This window comes from Strix uralensis, chromosome 10, assembly GCF_047716275.1.
Source record: "Strix uralensis isolate ZFMK-TIS-50842 chromosome 10, bStrUra1, whole genome shotgun sequence".
Taxonomy (NCBI): Eukaryota; Metazoa; Chordata; class Aves; order Strigiformes; family Strigidae; genus Strix; species Strix uralensis.
In genome coordinates, this window is record NC_133981.1 from 5,227,416 (window position 1) to 5,250,684 (window position 23,269).

The following is a 23,269-nucleotide window of genomic DNA, read 5'->3' on the forward strand; positions in this document are numbered from 1 at the left end:
AGCATATGTAAAGTAAGTATTTCTGGTAGCGTGGTGAGTCTCCTCACCTAGGGTTTTGAATTAAAATTTCTCCATGAATGTGTACTGTGGTCAAAGGAGAAAAGTCTGTAAGACTTTTGAGAAAGAGCTAATACATCATGCTGATGCCTGTTATAGTGTGACATGAGATTCCCTTTATGCTGTATCACTGTGACTAAAGGTGTTTCCTTCCTTTGTAGCGGTGGTTGGAAGCTAACCAGAAGATACAAGCTTATGTCTCATTTCTGTAATGTAAATCCTGAGTGCTACTGTGGGGCTTTTAATAGTTAACTGCTTCAATGTCTATGTATTTGAGCTGCAGCGTGTCCCCTAGGTATTGTAAATTATCCTAATAATAAATTTTAAAGTATTTCATAGGAGTGTACCTACGCCAGCAGGATGGAGAGTGGGGAGGAGGAGGAAAAGGAAGGCAGTGGGTATTTGTCTGGGCTTCTAATAAAACTTGGATAATTGAATATGCACTAAATGAGAGCAGCCTCTAACGAGAGTAGATGAGCAGAATGACAATTGAAGCTCTGCACGTCAAGCTTAAAACCAGGAACCAGGGCAGTAAACATACCTGGTATTAGGTAGCCAGATAACAGAAAGTTTAAGACTTAATAAAAATGAGCAATGTTCTTTCTTCAGGAACACAAAAAAGAACTGTCTTGAATCCTGTAGCATTGTATCATGTCCTTTCTTTGTCCTTAATCAGCTGCAGCAGAGGCTTGGAGTTCAATACATATTGACTTAGAGCATATGCTGAAGTCTGAACAACTTGGGTTTCAAAACTTCAGTTGTCAGGAGCAGCATACAAATCTGGGTCAAGCTATCTGTTCTTTAAAGTTACTTCTGCAGTGTAGTCACACTTTTAATTCTAACATATTAAACTTTGAGGTGTTTAAAAATCCATGCATCCCTACCACTGAGCAGCTTGTTGGAAGACCAAGCGTATAACTTATTACCGAACTCTGATTGCCTTTAGAACAGCATTGCCTATGTCCATTAATCTCAGTAACATTATATACACATAATATATTGATAAAATGTTAATGACCTAACTTAATGCCAATAAAAGCAGGAAATGAGGGTGTAGGAGTTCAAAGTGTAGCACTCTTTAGCCTTCAGTCTTTCTGGTTGGTTTATTTGTTTGCCTACTGATTTATTTTTTTAAAAAAATCCCCCCTGGCCCCGCATTGCACCAGACTGGACGCAAAACCACACATTGTGCCCAGATTCTAAACTAGCTATTCACACATCAGAGGATGAGAAATGTCCACAGACTGGCCAGTGCACAAATGTTTTGATATTCTGATCTCCTTTGCCAATTTATGCTGTTCTTTGGGCACCTTCTGTGCACGTTGCTTGTTGCACCGCTGCCTCAGCCAACAGTCAGTGCCTGCCCTACCCCTACTGGCAATCAGTGATTGAGTTGTCTCATAGCATGCCAGTCACTTATTCCTTTATTTAAAAGACAGCTGGTAGCTTAACAGGTTTTCCACTGGGTGTAAGAGCACACCAAGTTGAATGGTCTTATTTGGAGCCTCTCAGAATATCTGTACTTATGATCAGTAAAAACAACAGCAAACACTTTCAAATTGCTGCTGCTGCTGGTACCTACACATCACTGTGAAAACTGATAGATTTCTGCAGCTGGAACTTGGAGAAAAATGCAGCCTGGTAAGGTATTAAGGCTTCCAAGTATTTCAATTAAAACTTGAATCTGAACTCTGCAACGCATCAAATGGACAGAGGAGAAACAGAGCAACAAAAATCAGTATTAAAAATAGTTCAGGCTAATGACATTTAACAGTCCTGCCCTGCGGTGTGTTCTCACTCAGGGAGGAGGCAAGTGTATTGGCTATTGAAATCTTACATAAAGTGTGAAATGAAGAATGTGTGCTGGAGGGCATCAATATAAGTCTCATAATATATTTTAAATTTTTCCCCTCCTAATTAAACCAAACGATGCTTATGGTGATCCTCATGGGATTTTTCTTGAGAAGAGGGGAAAAATGAACTGAATCTAGATTCTGTGTATTGAAGGTTAATTCTAATAAATCAGAAAGCAAAGATCTTGTAATGGGAAAGTATTTTCTGCACTCACCCAATTAAATGTTAGAAGCTGGATAATGGAATAATTGTAGTTAGTCAATTGCTACAAAGTCATAATAGCTTGAGTACAACTAAGACTCCAAGGCAGTAAAATGCCGGTGGTAAAATAATAAAGCCATTATTTCAATAATAATCTCAAGTTAATTAGAATAAGGCAGTGCAGTGTATTTTTAATACTAGACAAAAACAATTAGCATAGTACTTAGTAACAACAATATCCTTATTATCTGAAAGACAAAATAGGATTAATACAGCAGTAAAGCATTGAAACCATATGTCAACAAAAGAACACAGAGGAAAAATAACTTTGTCAATAGCCCAAGTCCCAGCACAAGTGATGGAAACTTCCACCTCCAAGGAAAGGAAAACTTGGTTGTAGCAGATGTATGGTTGAGTTTCTCAATACGAGTGTGGTCTTTTCCCTCTGCCAAATGTTTATTTGTGTGGATTCATTCCTCACAAAATGTCTTGAATCTGTTCTGATTATTCCTCCCTCTTTTTTTCTTGGCAAGATTGAGACATATATCCCCACGTGCCTGCCTGAGTACAAAATAGCTAAAAGTTAAGGCTAGAGGGATTATTTAAATTATGGTCTGACCTCCTGCAAAGCACAGACCAGAGAATTCTGCCCTGTTACTCCCATATTATCAGGCTGACATTTGAAGCAGATATGTGTTGTAGATGCCTCAAGTTTCAGGACTGCTTTACAGCATTCGGCAGTCAGTATTCTGACCCCATCACTTCTTAATGATAGGCCGAAAAAGTGCAGTCTATTTTGTTTCAGTTGCCCTGATAGAGATCTGGAAGGCTGAGAATACATTTAGCATTCGAACCAAGCCTCATCCTATGGCTACAGCAAGCTTTCTGTGGGGATGTGCGAAAGTGGTCTTTTTACTTGCAGAGAACGGTCAAGAACACAATGCTGATTTTTGTTCTAAAAATCTTTGTAGTTGCTTTCAAGAGGATCCACTGAATGTTAGGGCATTTTCACTTTGGTGCTTTTGTCCCCTGTGCATTCTTGGGTAGTTGTTACATTTTCAGGGTTTGAGGTGGAGCAAGCAGCCTCCTGCTCACCCTTACCAGTGCTATTACTAGTGTGGAAAATGAGGGGGAAAAAAAGTGACTAGCAATAGTTTTCATATTAGTTCAAGTCATCTAAGCTTCACTGGCTCAGTGCCTCTGGCTTGCATTTAGTTTCAGGCTAATCTCAGATCAAGAGGCTGGTCAGCCTGTCTTCTCACCCTCCTTTTGAAATTTTAAGAAGGATCCAAAGTGTGTGCTTAGTTAGGTCCTCGCCCTATCCTTGCAGGATAAGACACTTTGCAATGCACTTTCCTCTTTGCTTTTCTGCTGAAATCTGTTACTTGGTTATTCTGGAATAGCACAGGGGAGAAGCTTTCTGCTTGTGCTGCCTGACCCTGTGCTCAGCAAAGGCAACAGTGAAGGTCCTGCTGGCACAAAGGGGGGGAAGGTGTGCTTGGGTTCACTGCTGAGACACCCAACAAACCCTAACTGGCACCGTTCATTACCAAATGCTGTAATGCAGCCATCCCATGGTAAAGGCTGTCAGCTGGGTGGACGTGGGCTGAGTTGGAAATGGTGACCTAAATGGGAAAAGCCTTGAAGAGTTGTGATGTAGAGAAAGGATGGGGAAGGGGCACAGGCAAACTGAGAACTTGTAGATCTTGTAACTTGTAAGGTGCAAGTGCATCGTGGTATAAATCAGGAGTGTTGGATGTCTGTGAGCTAGCTACAGTTCTTTTGAAAACTAGTTCTTCCTTGAAAATCTTGGTCTTTTTCCTTTCTGTATATGTTTTACAGAGAAATACACATGCTTGTGTTCTGGCAGATTTGCTCATTAATATTGGTGAACGAAAGGCAGTGGTTTTGGAGAAGCTTGGCTGTTCAGAGAAATACCAAGCATTCCTGCATAGCTACCGATATCTGGATTATAGTATCTGCCACGTTGCAATAATATTTTGCAATTTAAGCCCCAAGACATAAATTCAGGAACTGCAGCATAGTCAATAAACTAAAAAATTGCTTGGTGTGGGTAATTATGGCACTGATCTTGCATTACACTTTAACCTACATGAGACCCTGCTGACTTGACAATGTTAGTTACTTCCTTTTCTTGTAATGCATGTTACACTGCTTTGGTCTAGCATACTGGCCAAAAAAAGGGCCATGGATCTGTTCCACTATGTCTATTCCTATTTTACAGTACAGCTATTTGATAACCACTAACTAGTTTGTATTCTGAGAAATCTAGGAGTTGCACAGTAGGAGGAAATGCTCTAAAAGCATAACTTCAGTTTATTAGAATGGGGTCTTACCGTTTTATTCCTTTTTATTATCATCTATGATTTTGCTGTGAGTTGTGCATTCCTCTTGGGTTCCATCACTGGGAATAACGGCTGACATTTGGTTGGGGAGCGTCGAGTAGCAGAGAAGGTTAGGAAACTTCCCCATTCTGTCATGACAGTTTTCTATTTAATCTAGATAAAATAAGAATCCTAATGAGATGTGTCCTATGATTAATTTGTAGCATTTTGCCTCCTGTTAATTATAACCTACTGTCTGGGGAATTGATAAGAGAGGGCAACGTCTTGCATACAATCAAGCATTTGAAAGAATCAAAATATATAAGCTAATTCCCACAAACCTATCTCGGAGAGAGGCATCTCCCAAAGGGCCTTTACATGATGCGAAAGCTCTTATTTTCAGCAACAACCTAATGTCTGTGTCTTGCTTGAGATTTTCATGATGCTGTCAGCTGCTGCAGACATATGGCTCCAATTGATTTGTCCTGACAATAACAGTTACCAGCACTCATTTCTCCACACTCAGAATGAGGCACATCTGTTATAAATTTGTTGACCGTCAAGGACCAGTAAAGACCTATCTGAAAAACATCCTTTTTCATCTTGTACTTCCCCTACTGTCCCCGCCCCCTCTTAACTGTGGTTGTGGCCTGCTGTCCAAGACCATGGCTATTTAAAGGTCATTTCCATGGTATGGTGTATATCACAGGCATTGATTTTTACCAAGAATATATTGCTGTGACTAAATAATTCCTGAGCACACTTGCTCATTTTATTCTGGGAATTCTCAGTTGTTCAGAAGGGGGTTTGGGGGCTGGTTTGGTTTCTACTCAGAGACAGCAGTTCTGCCCCTTAGTCCCATTTCAGGTTATAGGTGATTTATTTTAGCGTGTACTTTGCCTTTGAATGGCTAACAGAGGTTTATTTTATTTTGAGTCTGGGCTATAGTCCTGCAAACTATAGTGGGACCTGAGCACTGAAAAAAAAAAAAAGGCATTATCTTTTACAATATGGCAAATACACATGGAAGTACTGCTTCTGCTTGTGGGCAAGTGTTACACAAACACATGCAGCATAAGGTTATCCCTCGGCCACCCAAACCCCCTTTGTTTCATGTACATCTTCTATCACTTTCTTCTGTGGTTAAATGTCAGGATGCACTTTCTGAACTAGTGTAGTCTTTGAACTTCTGTCATTGCCTTGTGTTAAACTTTTGAAGGACAAATCGGTGCAACTGCCTGGATGGAATATTCCACTGGCGTTCAGGTCTGATCCTGCATTTTAATCCTGATTTGGCTGATAGCCATCAGATGATACTGAATAATGATTTCTCTTCCCTGCACCTCTGTTTTTCCAATGCTGACCACCTTTGCAAATTGCTATGGTATCTAATATCCAACAGGGCTATGTGAGAGCAGTTTTATTTAGCTGTGATAGAAAATCTCCATGACTTGGTGAGAGCAAGGGAATGGGACTTTCTGCTTTATGAGAGGTGTGAGCTGCGTGGGGTACAGCAATGCTTAATCATTTCAGCAGAAGTGTGGGTCTGGTCTTGGAGTGCTGCACGGGGCTGCTTTTTGGATTCTGCTTTGCTGATCAAGCAGTGGAGTAAAACAAACACTGTGGCCTTCTGCTACTACTTCCCAGTCTGTAAGCTCCAATATGTTCCCATTGCTCTTATTCACCAGAATCAGAAACTGTACGTATCTAACAGATTGGGGAAGTTTAGCTCTGGCACTGCAGGCAAGACATGCTTTCCCTGCAGGTGGAAGAGGGAGTAGGATGGACAGACACTGCTGGTATTTTGCTTCTCCTTTGGCTGTCTCGACTCATTTGAGGATAATCACCTGTCCCCTTGCTCTGCACTTCACCTGACATAAGAATGGCTACAATAATACAGAGCAACAAGCTCTACCTGTTATCCTCTATTTCAGCAGGAGGAACAACACACATCTTGGCTTAGGACCTTTGCCCTTAGACTGCGCAAAGATGCAAGTTTTGGCTTTTTGGTATCTATGAGGCTTAATGAAGTTTAATTTTGTGTTTTCTTTGAGTTTGCATAAAAATGGTAAAGTTTCCTTTCCTGAGTCTTATTCAATAGCTGAAGCTGGGCTTCATAGCACTGCAAGGGAAATATTAATTTAAAAGAAAAATCCTTTTCCTGCACTTTATATTAAATTTAAAATGAAGGAAGACATCTCTATTCCTCCCATAGTAATCTTTCTTTTGTTTTTAATACAATGTATTATAACATCATAAATAGAAATGTAATCTTATTAAAAGACATGCAGCAAGTGCTACTTTATTAGAAACTTTTTAAAAAGAGTAATTTACCAAGTTGAAATATTAATGCAGCTGGCTGGAAATTGCAGATTTTTACTAGGGCATAGTCATTTTTTTAAAAAGCAAATTAAAGTAGATATATTTTAAAGAAGTCAAATTTCTGACAGTGCCAAGCTTTTACTAGCATATTCTGGCATCACTATATATTTTATAATATTTTTTTTAAAAGATATTTAAAATTTATTCAAATGTAAATTTAAAAAAAATCTTTTTTTCCTGTCCCCTTTCTCCCCTGTAATTGCAATCTGAATTGTTTACAAGTGTGGAGTAGGAACAAAATTGTCTTAAGTCTCAATTTGACTGTCACTTGACTTATATAGTACAAATAAACTTATACCAACCCAAGGCCCTTGCCTGGGAATGACACAGTGTGTGTGTAACACCTTCTCACTTACCTAATTCTAAGGGGCATGAATGCACAGTGTGCTGAATATCTCAGTTGTGTTAGACCTCAGTGGCAATTAAGGACTGGCAGCTTTTTCAAGGATTTCCTTCCTCCTGATTTGACATATTCCATACTGTGACCTGAGAAGCACCTTCTTCCTTTTTTCTTTCCTTACCTATATAGAAAATAACGAGTAGTTATTGATTACACGTTGCTTAATGGGCTCTAATAAATTTACCCTTACAATAAAATTTTCAAATGAAGTGTTTCCAGATTAATCGGGACTTGGTTCATTTGCAGTTAATGCTACTCTGCTGCAGTGGAGTGGCTAAAAATTGCAAAAGCAGCCTCCTGCTCTGTGTGTTTTTTTGTTGTTATAATATTTAGACTTATGTGAGTGGATTACTGATAAGGAAGTAATTGTTGTCATCACAAATTCATGAAGGGTACTCAGCAGTAACTTCGGCAGTCCCTGGTCCTAAGTAGGATACCAGTCTATGCGATGTTACTGTTCGATTTCTCCTGTGTTTGTGCTCTCTCCTCCTTGCCCTGTCTCCAATCTGCTATGGCAGTCCTTCTCTGTAGTCTTGGCTTCGTGTTGCCCGCCCTTCTGCTCCAGTTACCTGGGGACAGATGAGGCTGTTGTGTTCCTGTCCCAAATCATTTTATTTTTTCGATTGCTGTGAGCAGTGCTTTTGCCCTGCTGACCTGTCAGACCTGCCACCTGAATGTGTTCTGCAAGCCAGACCTTTCTCAATGTAGCCATGCTGTGTCTAAGAATTTTGGGTCCTTTCTGCATGGCATTCCGAAGAGACAGTCCTCCTTCTCTATCCCCCCAGCTACATACCTCACCAGGGTTTTGCTCCTGAGCAGTTTAAATGATCTTTGCTGGTCTTGTGTTTACTTAGAAAGCTGCTAAGAAGACTGGTTTTCAAGCCTGTCTCTTTGAGTCCGGGACCTTTTATTCTATTGCATGAACCTCCTTCACATTCCCTGGGACTCAGGCTTGTCCCACACATCCTGATTCCCGCTGAGGCTGACTCTGGCCCATTGCTGCTGTTCAGCAGTTCAGTTTTGAAGCCTCAGCCTCTGTGCCTCTTTTCCTGTGCTTTCTGTGGGTTTTGGAGGGTGAAAATGAGGATTCTCGGCTGGGATTTCTGTGGGTGTTGGGTGGTTGTGTTTTGGACTTCCAAAATTTTGGCAAGTCCTAGTATCCATCTCATTAGGAAAATGGCTAGAGGCAGCCTTGCGGAAGCTAAGCTGCTTGCAGTTTCTTGGTATTTCAGACGATCATCTTAAACTAACTTGTTATCTCATGTTTGTATCTTCTAGTTCATTTCAGAGCAGTGTAGTAATGAGAGGGATATACTCCATGTGGGCAAAGATGGTCTTTGTATATGCTGTGTTAACATGGATAATATCAGTTGCCAAATGTGCTCTACATCAGTCTTTATTTTCCTGCAACTTCAGATCTAATCACATACAGTAGATGATATTTTACTAACAGTTGTTTACTTTTTTAATAGCCATTAAAAGTCCTGTGTTCAAATCAGATTTGTCAGTTGGCAAGTAGCTTGAGTATATAGATGCCTCTTTGTTAATACATCAGTTTGTTCATCAGAGAAAACTACACTGTCAAGAGTCTTCTTCCTCCCCTCCCTGAGATTTGGATACATGTTGTTTGAAGAAGTCATGAAAGGATTTAAATCCAAAGCTGAAAAGCCTGACTGGAACTGATTGCTTTGAGCTTCTTGTTTACAAAATACGAATTGGGGGTTAAAAAAAGAAAGACAACAACATGAGACTTTATGAATAGTCTTACTTTTGATTTCTCTAGCAAAGACTGTGGTTTATATGGTGAATGTAAAAAAAAATAACTAAAAGCATATTTAATAGGGAACAACTTTTTTGAGGAAAACTGATTTTTGATAGTCTGTGCAGTGTTGATTGAAGTTTTTTATAGTTGTAAGATGCAGCTTTGCAGATCCCTGCCATGGATTGGACGAATGCTGTCACAGAACAAGCATTCATATGCTGTCAATGTCTAATGCAGTTGTTATTTAAAAAGTAATTTCCTTATTATAATGTATTTTTAAATTCTTTAGAGTAAGAGAGAATATATGTTGTGATATTACTATCTCATTTTTGTGGACAAACTAGAACATAGGATATTGCCATGAAGAAATCTTCTAAGCATTGCATAAAGGGATGACTGTTTTTTAACACTGACACCAGCAATATGGGAGATGAAATATTGTTACAGTTCACAGTGAAAGCATAAAGAAGCAGCATAAAATATGGAAATAGCAACTGTGGAACACATGCACACACTTTGGAATTAACTCGCCTAGGGGGAGTTATTTTCTTGAGTAATTAAACTTTCTGTGGGTATTGAGGACCATTCTGGGGCTTTCTGAGTCAAGTGGGGACTAAGTACAAAGCTGTATTGTAATTACATAGCCAGCCAATCTGCTTGGGAAGTGAGAAACCTGCAGCAGTCAACAACCTTGCTTTCTGCAAGTGGGCTGAAGTCTTCGTGAGGATTCTTATGATCCTTAAGAAAACAATTACATTTGTCAGGCTGCAGGCTGTACACTAGATCCATCTTCCATGGCACAGTGCTTTTGTTGTGCTTTTAGTAACTTAAGTGCTTGTAATAACTGTAGGATTAGTAACACTGGAAACTGGGGAATGTTGCAGAGTGGTTGAGACTGTGGAGTAGGAAGGGAGCAAACTTCTATGCCTGAGCCTTACTGAGAAGAGGTGCCCTGGAGGAAGTAAAAGCTTGGGCATTGAGCATGCAGCTCTCCAGCTTCCTTCTACCCCTGCTAGAGCCAACTGCTCTCTTGTCGGCCTGGCAATGCGGGACCTGTTCAAATCAGTCGGGAAGGCTGTATGCCTCTCTGCTGGTGATCCATTATGCTGCGGTCTCTATTCTCAGTCAGAGCTCATCTGCAGTGGCACTCAAGCAAAGCATGTGTTGCTCCCAGCACTTGTGTGCACTGAGCGTCTCCTCTCAAACCTGCCCCTTGCTTAAAAATGGTGTGCAGTTGCGCTCCCGCCCTGCCCGCCACAAGGTGAAAACATCCCTTTGTTCCTCACGGAGCTCTTCATCTCCTCCTCTTTCACTCTTGTGCTATTGAGAGCACTTCTTGTCTGAAGATCAACACTTCGGAGTGCTCTAAAATCTAACTCTTTATGAGGCTTGTTATGAAAATTGATGTATGAAACAAGGAGGTAGAGTGGAGTGCAACGTTCAAGACCTGAGAGGATATGAGCAAGAGCACACCAAAAGGCAAGGCCAGGCAGGGCTGAGCAGCTTGTGGCTGGGCTGTCCAAGCCAGCACAGAGTAGGGCACAAGGTTGCTGTTAAAAATGCTTAGATTCATTCCGCGTGTTGTGTGTCATCCCCTGTCATCCCTCCCTTCCCTGCTCCAGGTCTTAGATTTTTGGTTAAAAATGATTTTTTTTTTTTTTTGTGAGTAATGGGCATCAAACAGCATGTGGCAGTGCAGTGACAGTCTTGCCAAAGACTGTCTAAAACTGAGTTATTGCTTCTAGTATCTCTGTGCATGTGCCCCAGGATAGCAATTGCCTTTTTCTGCAGTGGTATTGCAGCATGAACTTTCATCTAATTCATTATCCACCCTAATGCTCAAGTCTTTCTGCATTACTGCTTTCTAAACAGCAGTCTCTCACTTCATTCCTGCACTGATTATTATTTCTCCCCAACTGCATAGCCTTACATCTATCTTCAGAGGAATGTCTCACTTACATCAGCCCATTTTGCTGAGCTTGCCAGACAGCTGAATATTTTTGAGGCATTCTTGCTTGCTTCTCCTCCTCTTGGTTTAGCATCATTTACATTTACTGAGTGTGGCATTAGCTTTGTCCTCCAGATGGTTAAATTGGTTGTATAGGAAAGAACAGTGACCCCGTGCCTTTTCAGACTGTGCTGCATACCATCACTGTATGATTACAAAGTGTGCACCATTGCTGGCAATTTTTATCTATTTACTTCATCTGTGCTCTATTACTGCGTTTTTATTCTTGCTGCCAAAGGCCTTAGTGCTCTTGCTCTTAGTAGTATGAGGTTTTGTGTCAAGATCTTTATTGCATTCTCTGGAGACAAATGACCAAGGAACCAAGTATTAGTTTTGGACACTAAACAGCACCAGACCCTCCAGCTGGGAAATTTCCAGAAAAATTCTTGCCTGGGTGAAAAACTAATGGTGAACTGCAAAGCAAAGATGGAAGTTTGATTCATTTTACAGATCAGCTCTGTAGTATTTATAGTGTCTTTCCCTTTGAACAATGCAACTTACTTGGAAGGAAAGGAGAGAGTTCTCAAAATGGTAGGTCACATTTTTGGGGCATATATCCCTGACTAACAACTTGTTCAGTCAGCACAAAAAATCTCTATTTATCTCAGTTTCCACTTTAGATTTATATTTTGGGAAATAAATGTGGATGAAACCCTCTCTACAAAATCTGTATGTAATGCAAGCTGTCAGCATAAAAAAAAGATGAAAAACCCCTGTTTTGTAGATCATAAGCCAAATTAAATACATTTTTACACAAATAAAAATGAATGCTTGTTTGCTTGGTTCTACTCAGCTTTTAAGTTTGGTCCTAAAATAATTTTTGTGGATCTGGCTGGAATTGCTGTCACATGCTGGAGGCACTAAATCTGGCCACCTGAGCGCTACTGATCTGTTTCAGTGCAGAGTGATACAAATCTCAAGTTATTTCTGCTCGATCCAGGGGAGCATGCTGGCTTATGCCCTTCCGTCTTTCCTCCAGGAGATTGTGCAGCTATAGATGGCGAGACCTAACTGCAAACAGAGAGGAAGATATCCTACAGTGGGACTAGAACATTTCTCCTTTCTTTTCTTAAATAGTTCTTTATTGAGCTTTCCACCTTCTGCATTAATTTGAGAGCCTGAACCAAATAACCAGGAAGAGATTGATGTGGCCTCACTTTATTTCCCACAGTCAATAAATTGTTAAATGGGCTAAAGGACATGGGTTAAAAAAATCATTTTGTATAAAGAATGAGGAATTTTTATTAGCTGACGGAGCCCCTGTCTCTGAAGAGTTTATAATGGGCAAGTTTGATCTCATGCCATGCAGTGGGAGCAGCTCTGTTGGCTTCATAAAGTGCTTTGCTGTTCTCAGCGTGAATGAAATCCGCACTGTGCCCTGCATTTTCTGCTGAATGAATGAACACTGGCCTTGCTGCTCCTTCGGTGTTAGAGGCAGGTGAGTTTTAAGTGGTGCCTTGGAGTGTGGAATCCATGGAGTGCCAATGCTGACCTCCTCCCCAGGAGGGATCTGGCCTGCTCTTATGCAAGAACAGCCTCTCTCTCTAGGGACTCTATGCAAGTTTAGCAGAGAAGGGCCTGGTTTGTTAGATATAATGCCAAGATGGAGTTAATGAAATTGTAGGCTACCGACGGGGAAGCATGACTATGTCTGGCAAGATGGCAGCCTGGATGGGCAGCAGTCATGTCCAGAGCAGGTCTGCATCACAAGATCCTTGCTGTGGTTATTTGGATAAGTCTCTAGTAAATATTTTCTTTTTTTACCAAGATATTTCTTGTTATGTGACTTAGGGGAATCTGTTTTCAAAACGTAATGAGGCTGTACTATGACAAATGCTGGCAGTGAATACAAGCAAATTATTTCCAGAGCAGAGAGGTGAATCTGGTGATTTTGCATGAATTTGTGTGGTTTTGTGTGTATTACTGGGTTTAGTGAAATGAAAAGGGTATGATTCTGCATTAAAGGAACTGAAGGTATAAAATACTTCATTAAAGTCACATTTATTTGCTATTCAGAGGCTGCTCTTCTAATACTGCATGCTGCAGCACCTGACTATGTGAGGATGAGAGTGAGACAAGTAGTTCCAGCCACGGTATTTTCTGTTGTAAGACCCTTAAGGTTTAGGTACTTGAAATAAGGCAAGCCCCCTTTTGCCATTATTAATTCATCATACCAACAAGTCTCCATTATATATGTGTGGTTTATACATTTTCTGGATAAACTATGCCATGAATGAAGACACCAAGATGGCCCCTTTTCAGTGTGCCTGTGCTGATGGACTCAAGTTTTTTCTGCACAAGTACACTGTGGTTCCTCAGGGTTCCAGCTTGTTCCAAGCTTGACTTCAAGCTTGCCCTTGGGGAAATAGTGCAGCAACATTGGGGCTGGCTGTGTGAGCAGTCATTTTGCCCTGATACCAAGGTATCATTGTCAAGGTTTTCATTGCCTCAGTTCACTCTGACCAGGCTACCCTAGATATTAGAGAATTGAGTTTATCTGTTTCCTCCCCAATATCTGCTGTGATTCAGTCAGCACTGGCTGAGAGCGCATCAGCTTTCCTGTGGAGGTCAGCTTTGCTTATGAACCTCTGCTCTGAAGTTTTATTTCTGTGTTTGCATCACTCATTGTTATGAATAAAAATCAGAGGTGGCATGACCCTTCTGAAGTACAGCATGGAGAGGCGATGAACAAGGATGAAGATTCCTCCTTTTAAGAAATGCAGATAATGATGGTTAACAGAAGTCTGAGGGACTGTGAAGGATGCACAGACCAAGAGTTTTCAAGGTTACAGAGTTTTCAGGTGCTCCCAATTATTTTTCTGTCTGACTACCCAAATTAGAAATGTCTAAAAGGAGTTTGATTTTTAGGATGTAATGTGCATCAGTCTTCTTTAAGGTTTCTCAACTGAGGTGGCTAGAATACCAGTCTGTTTGAAAACTTTCTCTTAAAGGTAAATGGAGTGTATTTCTGCCTGCAGAGAAGTGTCAGGGGACAGTTCAGTGGGATAAAGGTTTTACTCTGGGTTTGCATCAAACACAGCTGGTTTTGATTTGTTTGCAGTTCTCGGTGATGGGGGATGAGTGTTTCTGAATCTGGGGTCCTCAAACTTCATTTCCGTGGCTATCGCCATTGCACACTGTTTGCAGTGTGACATGAACAGCAGCCCGTCCATCCTGGAGAAGTGCAGTTGTCTGGGCTATTTTTTTCTGCTCTGCATTTCTCCATTTTCTTAGGGGAAAAGATAACAGACTGTTGTTTTTTTTTTTTTTTCATGACATAATTGTTCACACAGGTAGATCTGAGCTCATGTACTGCAGTCTGAGAACCCTTAGTCTAAGGGTATTCCTCAAGTTCTCTGGGAGAAACCTTGCTGTGGGGCACTATTCTCCTGGAAGGGGTGATGTTATGTTAGTTTAATCTGTGTGGTTTTTATCTTGAGGTGGAAGTTGTTGGCACTGTTGGTTATCTGGCTGATTTAGCTTATTCCCAGCAGAAGTGCTGCAGGTGGTGCCAGTTGACATCAGTGGTCCAAATTCACCAGCTATGTCATATCTTGCACAGCTGATGCCAGCAGATATGAGCCATGAAAATGCAAAATGAAGCCCTTTCTCATCATCTGGCAGCATCTGTCTCTTCCCGGCTGCCCAAGCTTCTTTTTCAGAGTCCCCTTAATGGGGCATCATTAATGAAACTTGAAGTTGCCTTACTGTCTTGCTAATGAGCTTTGCTCATCTTGCTTAAAAAGCCAGGAAGGCTAAGAGAAGGATCGGTGGGAACTGGTGACTGAGGAGGCTGCTTTGCTTTTCCCTGGAAGGGCATTCGCTCTGCTGGAGAGCGGCTGATAGCACTGGGTGTTGCAGTACACTCGTGGGTCCTTGCTCTGGTTTGGGTAAGCCATGCTCTGATGTAGGAGACTCTCCTGTCACCCTTAAACTCCATCCCTTGTCATGTAAGGAAAAGTCTGCACTGAAAATCTGTTTTCTGTTGCTTGTCTACATCAGCCCTAATGCTTTGGGGCTTGCTTTCTGTTGATACATTGGAGTAATATAAAGTGGCATTACACTTAACTCGCTGGCTTTCAACGGAACAGGTTACCAAGGGTTAATGCACCTAGTGACTGGTGTATTCATGTTTGGGATAAGGGCTTTTAATTCTGCTAGTTAATTTAATCCCCACAGTTTGACAGCATGTTCCCTGGACTATTTTTCATCTTCAAATTGCAGTCTGCTGGTTAGTTCTTGTAAAGGCCTGCTGTGCTCTGCATTTATGTTCTTGTTCTTAGGATTTGTGCTGTTACCGCATCATCTATCAGACACATGAACAGAGAATGAATGGTGTGAAAAGTCCCCATGTCATTGTTAGGAATAGACCTGTGGATTGTGCTCATACAGGAATTCAGGGGCTGCCTGGGTGACTGTCATCTGGGAAAGGGATATACATCTTCTGGCAGATGGAGCATCCGGGTGTCTGGTATTTCACTTAGTCGCGAGAAACTTGTGATTTGTAACTCCCATATTTCATTAATGGAAAGCTGTGAAAATTGCATGTGCATTCATAGGGGAATAGATTTTGTCTTTTATCTGATAATCAGAAGAAATCTCTGCAGCATAATCAAAGGAAGAAGTCTCATTCAGAAAATAATTTGTTGATGCTGTCTGACCACCATATGTTGTTTTAACTTTCATCCTTCTTTGGCAAGATCTAAAATAATCTTCAAAATATGGGAATCCATGGCTGAAGAGTCTGTTTAAAAGTAATGCACTATCAAAATGGGTTAGCTGTGCCTGAAATATTTCTAGATTTATTTGCTGTCAAAGAATGCTAAAATATTTAAGGCAAATAGCCTAGTTTTGTTTAGCAAGTTGTCCATGAAAGAGCCTAAAGAGATGAATTTAAACCATTATTTATTTTAATTGTACAAAACTATTTTAATTGTTTAATATTATGAATTTATCTTCTATCAGGTTTTTTTACTCTTTTCCCCTTCTGTCCCATTTGACAATATTTATTCAACAAAACTGCCCAGAAGCCTAAACTCTTTTCAGCAGAGCATGTGTTACAGTGCATAGCATTGCAGTGTCTTCAGCTTACCTGCTTCTCTTTAGCACAGGCCAATTAAAAATACAGTAAATGCACCTAGATAAAGATGCTGAATTTTTTCAGTGAGGCATGCTTGAAGCTTTAGGCTTGCAGATGGCTAAGTGTCTTGGCTCACTGATCTCTTAAACTCCATTTAAGAGATGATACAAAAGACCTTGAGGTAACGTTTCTGTGCCCCCTCCCCCTTTTAAATTGCAGTGTTGTGCAGTCTTGAAAATAGTGGTTTCCTTGTTTTTAAGAATTTCCTTACTACAGCCATTGATTTGATACAGTACTAATTGCTAGCATTCCCTATGATTTAGTGCTTTTTTGCTACAGACTAACAAGATTACAAGATTTTATTTTTACTCCCCCTGCTTAAAGTGTTTTCATGGTGTGACACTACTCCAGATGCCAATAGTCAAGTCTCTGTCTCCAAAGGCTGGCTTGTTTTCCAGCAGTAGCATCAGTTAAGTAGTGTGTCCACATTAGGGACTAGGACTAAATCTGATTCAACTGCTAGTATAATCTACAGCGGCAAGTCACAGAATGATTATGAGCTGAGAAATGAACATACCTTTGACTTTGAACCGTTTTAATTAGAACAGTTGAAAACAGATTTGTGTGCAATTCTCGTCTTCAAAGAAGGCTTAAAAGAATCCTAATTTGGCACACAATCTAGTTAATCTACCATCATAACTAATGATTTCAGCATTCAGACATAAAGTATCGACCTTAAAGGATTTTTCTTATGTAGCTGATGGCTTGATACCTTTTAAACAGTAACGCCGGGGGTATAATCTCTCTGAATAGTATAATAGCTTTATATTTAAGGTAGATTGGGGATAAAATTTTGTGTTTTCATGTGAACTATGAATACCAGTAAGGTATTCAGGCAGGAATTAGCTTATCGTACCTTTGAGGGCACTTATCAAATAATTTTTATTGGAAAGTTAATACATTGAGACAGAGTGAATGGAAAGCTGATCAGAATGCTAAGGCATATCCCAGCATTGCATTGCTTTTGCTCTCTGCAGATATGCGGCATGGGTTGATTCATTTAGCACATCATCTAAAATCATGTAGCGTTCAGTACCGATTAAAATTATATGAAATTGTGTGTAAGAGATTTCTCCATGTTAGCTTTGAAGGATCCCCTATTCCTTGCAGAAGTAGTTCTGATAGGCACAGCACAACTCCACTGACTGCAGGTGTTACGCTTCATAGACACCAGTACTGCACCAGCAGCCAGAGGAGTTGCTCGGGATTTAATTTCACGCTTGTGTATCTGAGTGTAAGATTGGTCCCCTTCTCTTTTAATTGTGTATCTGCAAGTCTCAGACCGTATATTATGGTATTCATTACTCCTCCGCCATCAGCACTGGCATGATGCATCAAATGAAACCTTGCAGGGCAAGGGCTTTTGCTGTCCCTTCTCTTCCTTTCTCCCTCCTGCTGTGTGTGTGCATGCCTATATTCCACCCACCCCTCTATTTTGGCTTCTTCATTTTGAGCCTCCCTGAGCATGTTCCTGACCCTCCTATTGTCCTAATTTCCACTTCCCCAACTTTTCCAGGGTTCCCAGAAGAGAGGAGCCTCCCCGTGTTAGCTCTGTGATGGGCCAGCCCGTCTAATTGCTGGCTTTTCTCCAGCATCCAAATCTACAGGAGTGGAGCAGGAAACCACTTGGCTGTGTTCTGTTCTTGAGCTGTTAACTATGTCCCAGCTGAAAAAAAACCTGTGGAAACCTGTAGCGATTGGTGCTAATATAACTGAACTTTCTTAAATATTTTCTCTGAGATTTGTTCAGATGTTAGAAACACTGGAAGATGTCAGTTGAGTTTGAGTCACTTATTTGCATGCATACCTTCTGAAACTGTGGCATTGGAGGATTTCACAAAAACGAGTAAGTGTACTCTCATGGCTAGAGCTGAAGAAAATATTTTAGCTGTATATATTTTCAGTGAGAGAAGCAGATTCAGTAACACTGAGATGCCTGTTAGTTTCATTGGTGGTGTCAAGTTGTTTTGGTGGGAAGGTACATCCCCAGCTGCCCCCAAAATCTGGAAAAATTAATGATTCTGCCTGAAACATGAGATGGTTTTGATACATGAAGTACTTAATTTTTTGAAATAAGTTGGCTTGAATGCTTTGTCTCTTCCAAACTTCTGTTGAAAAGCCACTGTAGGCTCTGTTCTGTACCCTGCACCTCTCCAGTATGAGAGAGTCCATTGACCCCAGTTGACACCACAGAACAAAAGCACCATGAGATTGAGTCTGTGGTTTCCTGATGACTTTAGCAGTACAAGATATTGCCAACAATAGATATTTGTTCCCACAGTGTTTTCTTGGGAGTGTTTGTGTGACCCCATGCAGAAATGTGTGGCCGTACTGTGAACAGGCTGGGGAACTGAGCCAGCTTAGGGAAGAAGGTGATGTCATGATTTTTGATAGAGACAGACCATTACCTTTCCAGTTCACAGCATGGCCAGAGATCTTGACCTGTCATCCTTTTCCCAGAGTTTCTGCAGCTATCCAGTAAACATATATCGTCTCTAAATTGCTAATGACTACTGAAATATTGCACGTTTGTAAGGGGACTACTGACATTAATGTTGGGCTGCCTAACAGTGATGCAGCAGTTTATTTGGAACAAGATGTTCCAATTTGTTTCGTTTTCAGTCCTACAGAAGATTTTTAGCGGTATAACCAGCAAGTTCCTTCCCACAGTTCTCTTGACAAATACTTGAGCTCCCCTCTTGGTTTCTAACATCCTTTTTGCTGGAAATAAATTTGTGTAGAGCATGGCTCTTCACCATTTATAACTATAGAGAAATGTACAAATCTATTAAGTGTCTATGCAGAAAACTAAAACTGCATATTTTCACAAGAATGTCAGGTTTTTAATTGCATAAATAAGATGCTGACTGAAGCAAATGTTCAATTTCACATTAAAGTTAGGCATTCATAAAGGCTTGGATTTGCATAATTTAATTTTCTGCACAGAGGATACTGAAAATCAATGGTATGATTCATAGCCATACCATGGTTGCCATGTGGCTTTTTGATGGTTCAAGCTAGGAGTACAAAGGGTTTTACAACTTCAGATGTTTCTCACTGACTCAGAGCCTTTTTACCTTCAACAAATACAGATTATTTAGACATAGTTTCTTTCTTCTGATGGTAAGGCACACAGAAGGGCTCACTGAGCAGATATCTGCAGGAGTAGCTTATTCCTTGGAGGAGGCAGGGTGAAATCTTCCTTCTGCTTGCAGGAATCGGTTTTTCTGTGCAAAAAAACCCCACAACTATTTGCCTCCTCGATGTGGAGGATGCTTGGAAGAAAGCTGCTGTTGTCTTTGATTTTGTAATAAGGAGGGACTTAATGTGTATTTCTCAGCAGATGTGATTTTAAAGTGAATAATCAGGCCACTTTTTTCTTACAGGCCTTTTAGCCATCCATCTAGGTTATTTCTATGTTCCTTTCCTTGAGGTTTTCATGGTCTCTGATCTTTACTCAGGTGGTTTTTTTTTTTGCTTTGCTAAGAGGGTTTGGGTCTCCACATCCCTTTACCTGCTTCTTCCTGTTGAAATGAGTGCCTGCTGCCTCCCAGCCAGGTAGACATATTAGGGTAAATCAGAAGAGGAAAACAAGGTATGTGATATAGTGTTGCCTATAAATCCTGGTGGCATGATGTGTTCCAGCATTTCTAGTTTGCAGCCTGGAGTGAATTAGCATTTCGAAAGTTGCCAAGAAATCTGGAAAACTCATTCAAATCAGAGGCTCATAATAAATTGCACAATTAGTACCTTTGCTTGCACAAGAGAAAATTTGGCAGGGGTGAACCTGTAATACGTTTCCTGGGATTGCATGACTTTTCCTTCCACTTCAGGATTCCAAAAACTGCAGAAATCCATGATCCACGTTGCAGAGCTAGGGTTGTTTATAGAGGCATTTAGCATACACGGATAGCCCTCGGACACAGCATGCTCTCCGCTGTTGTGGTACAAAGTGGGTGTCACCCAGAAGCTTTTCTAAAGGGAAAGAAAGCCAAATTCTGAGTTACTGGTGTCTGATGTTCAATAGCGTGCTGTAATTGGCCTGGGAGTAGAAGGGAGTACAGTGCTTGGTGACTGCATACAGGCTGTGCTTTACGTGGTTTTCTAAAGTTTTAATATGAAATATTCAGCTAGTTTCTTACTGATCAAATAAGTGGTTTGGGTCAGTTGGACTTAAATTTCCATAGAGCCACTTGGTGCATACTTGTTCTTCATGTTCCATGTCTGTGATTCTAAGGGTTTTTTTGTTTGTGTGGGTTTATTATAGCACAAACGTTTTCAGCTGTGGTGCTCTGAGGAAGGTAGTTGAATTTATTACAGGCTTTTTACTGGTATTTGTGAATTCACACACCTCCAGTTTGGTTCAGTCAAATGCATAGAAACAATAAGCAAAATTTGCAAATAAAAACCCCGAACAACCCATGTCCTCCTGGAAACTATACATTCCTTTACAAGGAAAAAAAATAATTGTTTGAGGTCTAGAAGAAAAGTCCTGGGATGCAGTGTAGGATGTGTTCTTTTCCGTTTTGGTTGATGAATTTAATTCCTTCTAGCTTGTAAGGTTTTACACAGATTTCTTTAGTGGCCTCTCCCTTCCGTGTCGTAAGGCATTGGTATTGCATGTGGGGTATTTTGTCTGACATAGTCAGACCTTCCTCTGGCTAGAAGACAGTGCTGCATGTCTGCCTTGCTTGAGTGAATCACATGAGGTGATGTTACTCGAGCCTTGCTCGTGTTGAGACTGTTACCCAGTGTGCTGTGGGCTCAGGTCTGCAGGCTGTATGCGGAGGAGATTCATTTGGTCCCCTCTGAAAGTGTTCTATGTGGGATTTCCAGATGTGGTCTAAAATAGGTGCAGTTATGTTAACCAGGGTAACACCATACTGGCATATTCCACGTGCTTGCATCTGTATTCTTTTAAGGATCTTGATAAGTTTTGTGTTGAAGTACAATTAGTAGTTTGGTAGTCACTAGCAAAGTAAGGTATCTTTTGGGTCTAGACAGAGAAAGTTTGGTCATATGTCATGGCTCATACTTGTTTGCTTGTGTATATCAGAATTTCCTTATGGAAATTACTGGAGTTATACAGGCATGTGCCAGATCAGAATAATAGCATCAGCTAGTCCTGGCTTCTGTGAATCATCTTTGGATGGTGGGGTTTCATGGCTGAGGAACATACCTGTTAATATTTTTTTTTTTTGTCTGAGCAATGCGAAGTTTGTAGTCCCTGCTCAGCAAAGATGTAAGCTTCACTGTGTAAACTCCAGGGAGTAAATACCAATTCCCTAACGATTCCTGCTTCTTCTCTTCCCAGCTCTGACCGAAGGTTATGTTGGCTCTCTGCATGACAACAGACATGGTAGTTCTGTGCAGATACGGAGGCGAAAGGCTTCAGGGGATCCTTACTGGGCATACTCGGGTGAGTTAACATCTTCAGAGGACTGAAATATAAAATATCTCCAAAATCAATTTGTTTACTTTCTTTTTGTTGCTATGCTCAGAAATAGTTTAAATGAGTTTTACAGTGTATTTTCTCCTACTGACTTCCTTGCAAACTCCCTCTGCACACATACTCTCCTTTCTTGCCTTCCTGCCATTTACCTGCAGAATTGGCCTTATTACTTTGCTCTTTCTCTCAGTAGTCTTTCGGTTTAATAACATACCCTTAAAAAAGCGTACTCCCACAAATTTTTCTTTACTTTTCCTGTACAACCAGTGCATTCCCAAGCTCACCATTTGCTTATCCTGTTGAGCCTTCTAGGAAGACTGTGAGCATCCATATATACATGGAGATAAAAAAACCCTAGAAATTTTACAATTATTTCTCATGTGCATGTATTTTTGTGGTGGTGTATAATGACAAGACCTGTCAGTGCAGCATCACACCAGGATGTGTGATGCCGAGAAGGTAGAATATTGGGAGGGTATTTCATTGTTTGTCCAACTGCTCTTAGGTCTTATGGAAAACCTGATGTGTCTGCACAATTTTGAAATGCCACAAATAAAAATATACTTCAGAATGATGTCTTTGATGTATGGTTTGACAATTGGTTCAGGTCTAGAAAATTCCAGGTCTGTATTTGAAGTTATTAAAAAAAACCCAACAGCTTGAAGTCATGTTAATAGCTATGTTGACGCTATGGAAAAATGTCTAATATCTAGAAAGTTTTTTAATGAAGATTTCAAGCATCATAATGAACTTGTGCGTGCTTTTTTAGAAGATCTGAAATATATTTCAAACATTTGGTGCTTGTCCAAGAAGAATGTTGTGCAGGCCTAGTTTTAGCTGAAGGAAAAATAATACTTTCTAAGAAGTCTGAATACCGATACCAGATAAACAGGCAAATGTTAATTTTTGACTGCCAACTCCTCTCTTTTATACAGAACATAAGTTTCATTGGAAGTTAATGATTATAGGTAGGCTTAATCTTTTTCCGTTAACACACAAAATACCAGATGTCACAAGTTTTCTCTGTTAGATCTCAAAACACAAGCTACCTCATTTGCAAATGAGGTCATGCAAGTAAAATAAATCTAAACATTTTAGTAGCATAGGACTAATGACCACTTTTTGTTAAATGTTGAGATTATCAGGCAGACAAATATTTCCACAAGATGTACTTCCGTATTGCAGCTTAAAATATCTTTCTTAGATTTTAAGCCCCCAAACTCATAAAGTGTAGAAATAAGGAAATGGAGGAAAAATGTGTATGTTGGAATGAATGGCCTGTTCCTATCTGCTGTCTTGTGTAAAATATTACAAGTTAAGTGCCACTTGGCAAGCTTATTTTGTTTCTGTTACTGAAAAATGTGTTTGGAATATCCATTGCAGGTAGCTAAATTAAAATGTTCTAAAAAAGGTAAAATGCTAGTGGAATTATTCTGTTGTCATATGCATCAAAAGTCTTCGCTTGAGTTACTGGACTTTTTTTTTTTTTAAAACCAGTCCTGGTTTAAAAAAAAAATGGAGGAAATGACACACCACAAAACAAACAAACAAAGCAACAAAAAACCCCCAAATCCACCACACACCAGTTTATGCATAGGCAATTTTCCTAATTTTATTTTTGTCATGGTGGTGTTCTTTCTTGATGAATAATAACACTTGTTCACCCCTCCA

General features: G+C 40.3%; 1 protein-coding gene across 1 annotated transcript in view; it reads left to right on the plus strand.

Moving 5' to 3' along the window:
* PTPRG (protein tyrosine phosphatase receptor type G) overlaps positions 1-23,269 on the plus strand; it is a 408,233-nt gene that overhangs the window by 69,876 nt on the left and 315,088 nt on the right. The window contains exon 2 of the mRNA XM_074879020.1: positions 21,464-21,568. Within this exon, the coding sequence (XP_074735121.1) occupies positions 21,464-21,568 (105 nt within the window). The remainder of the gene's footprint in view (positions 1-21,463; positions 21,569-23,269) is intronic.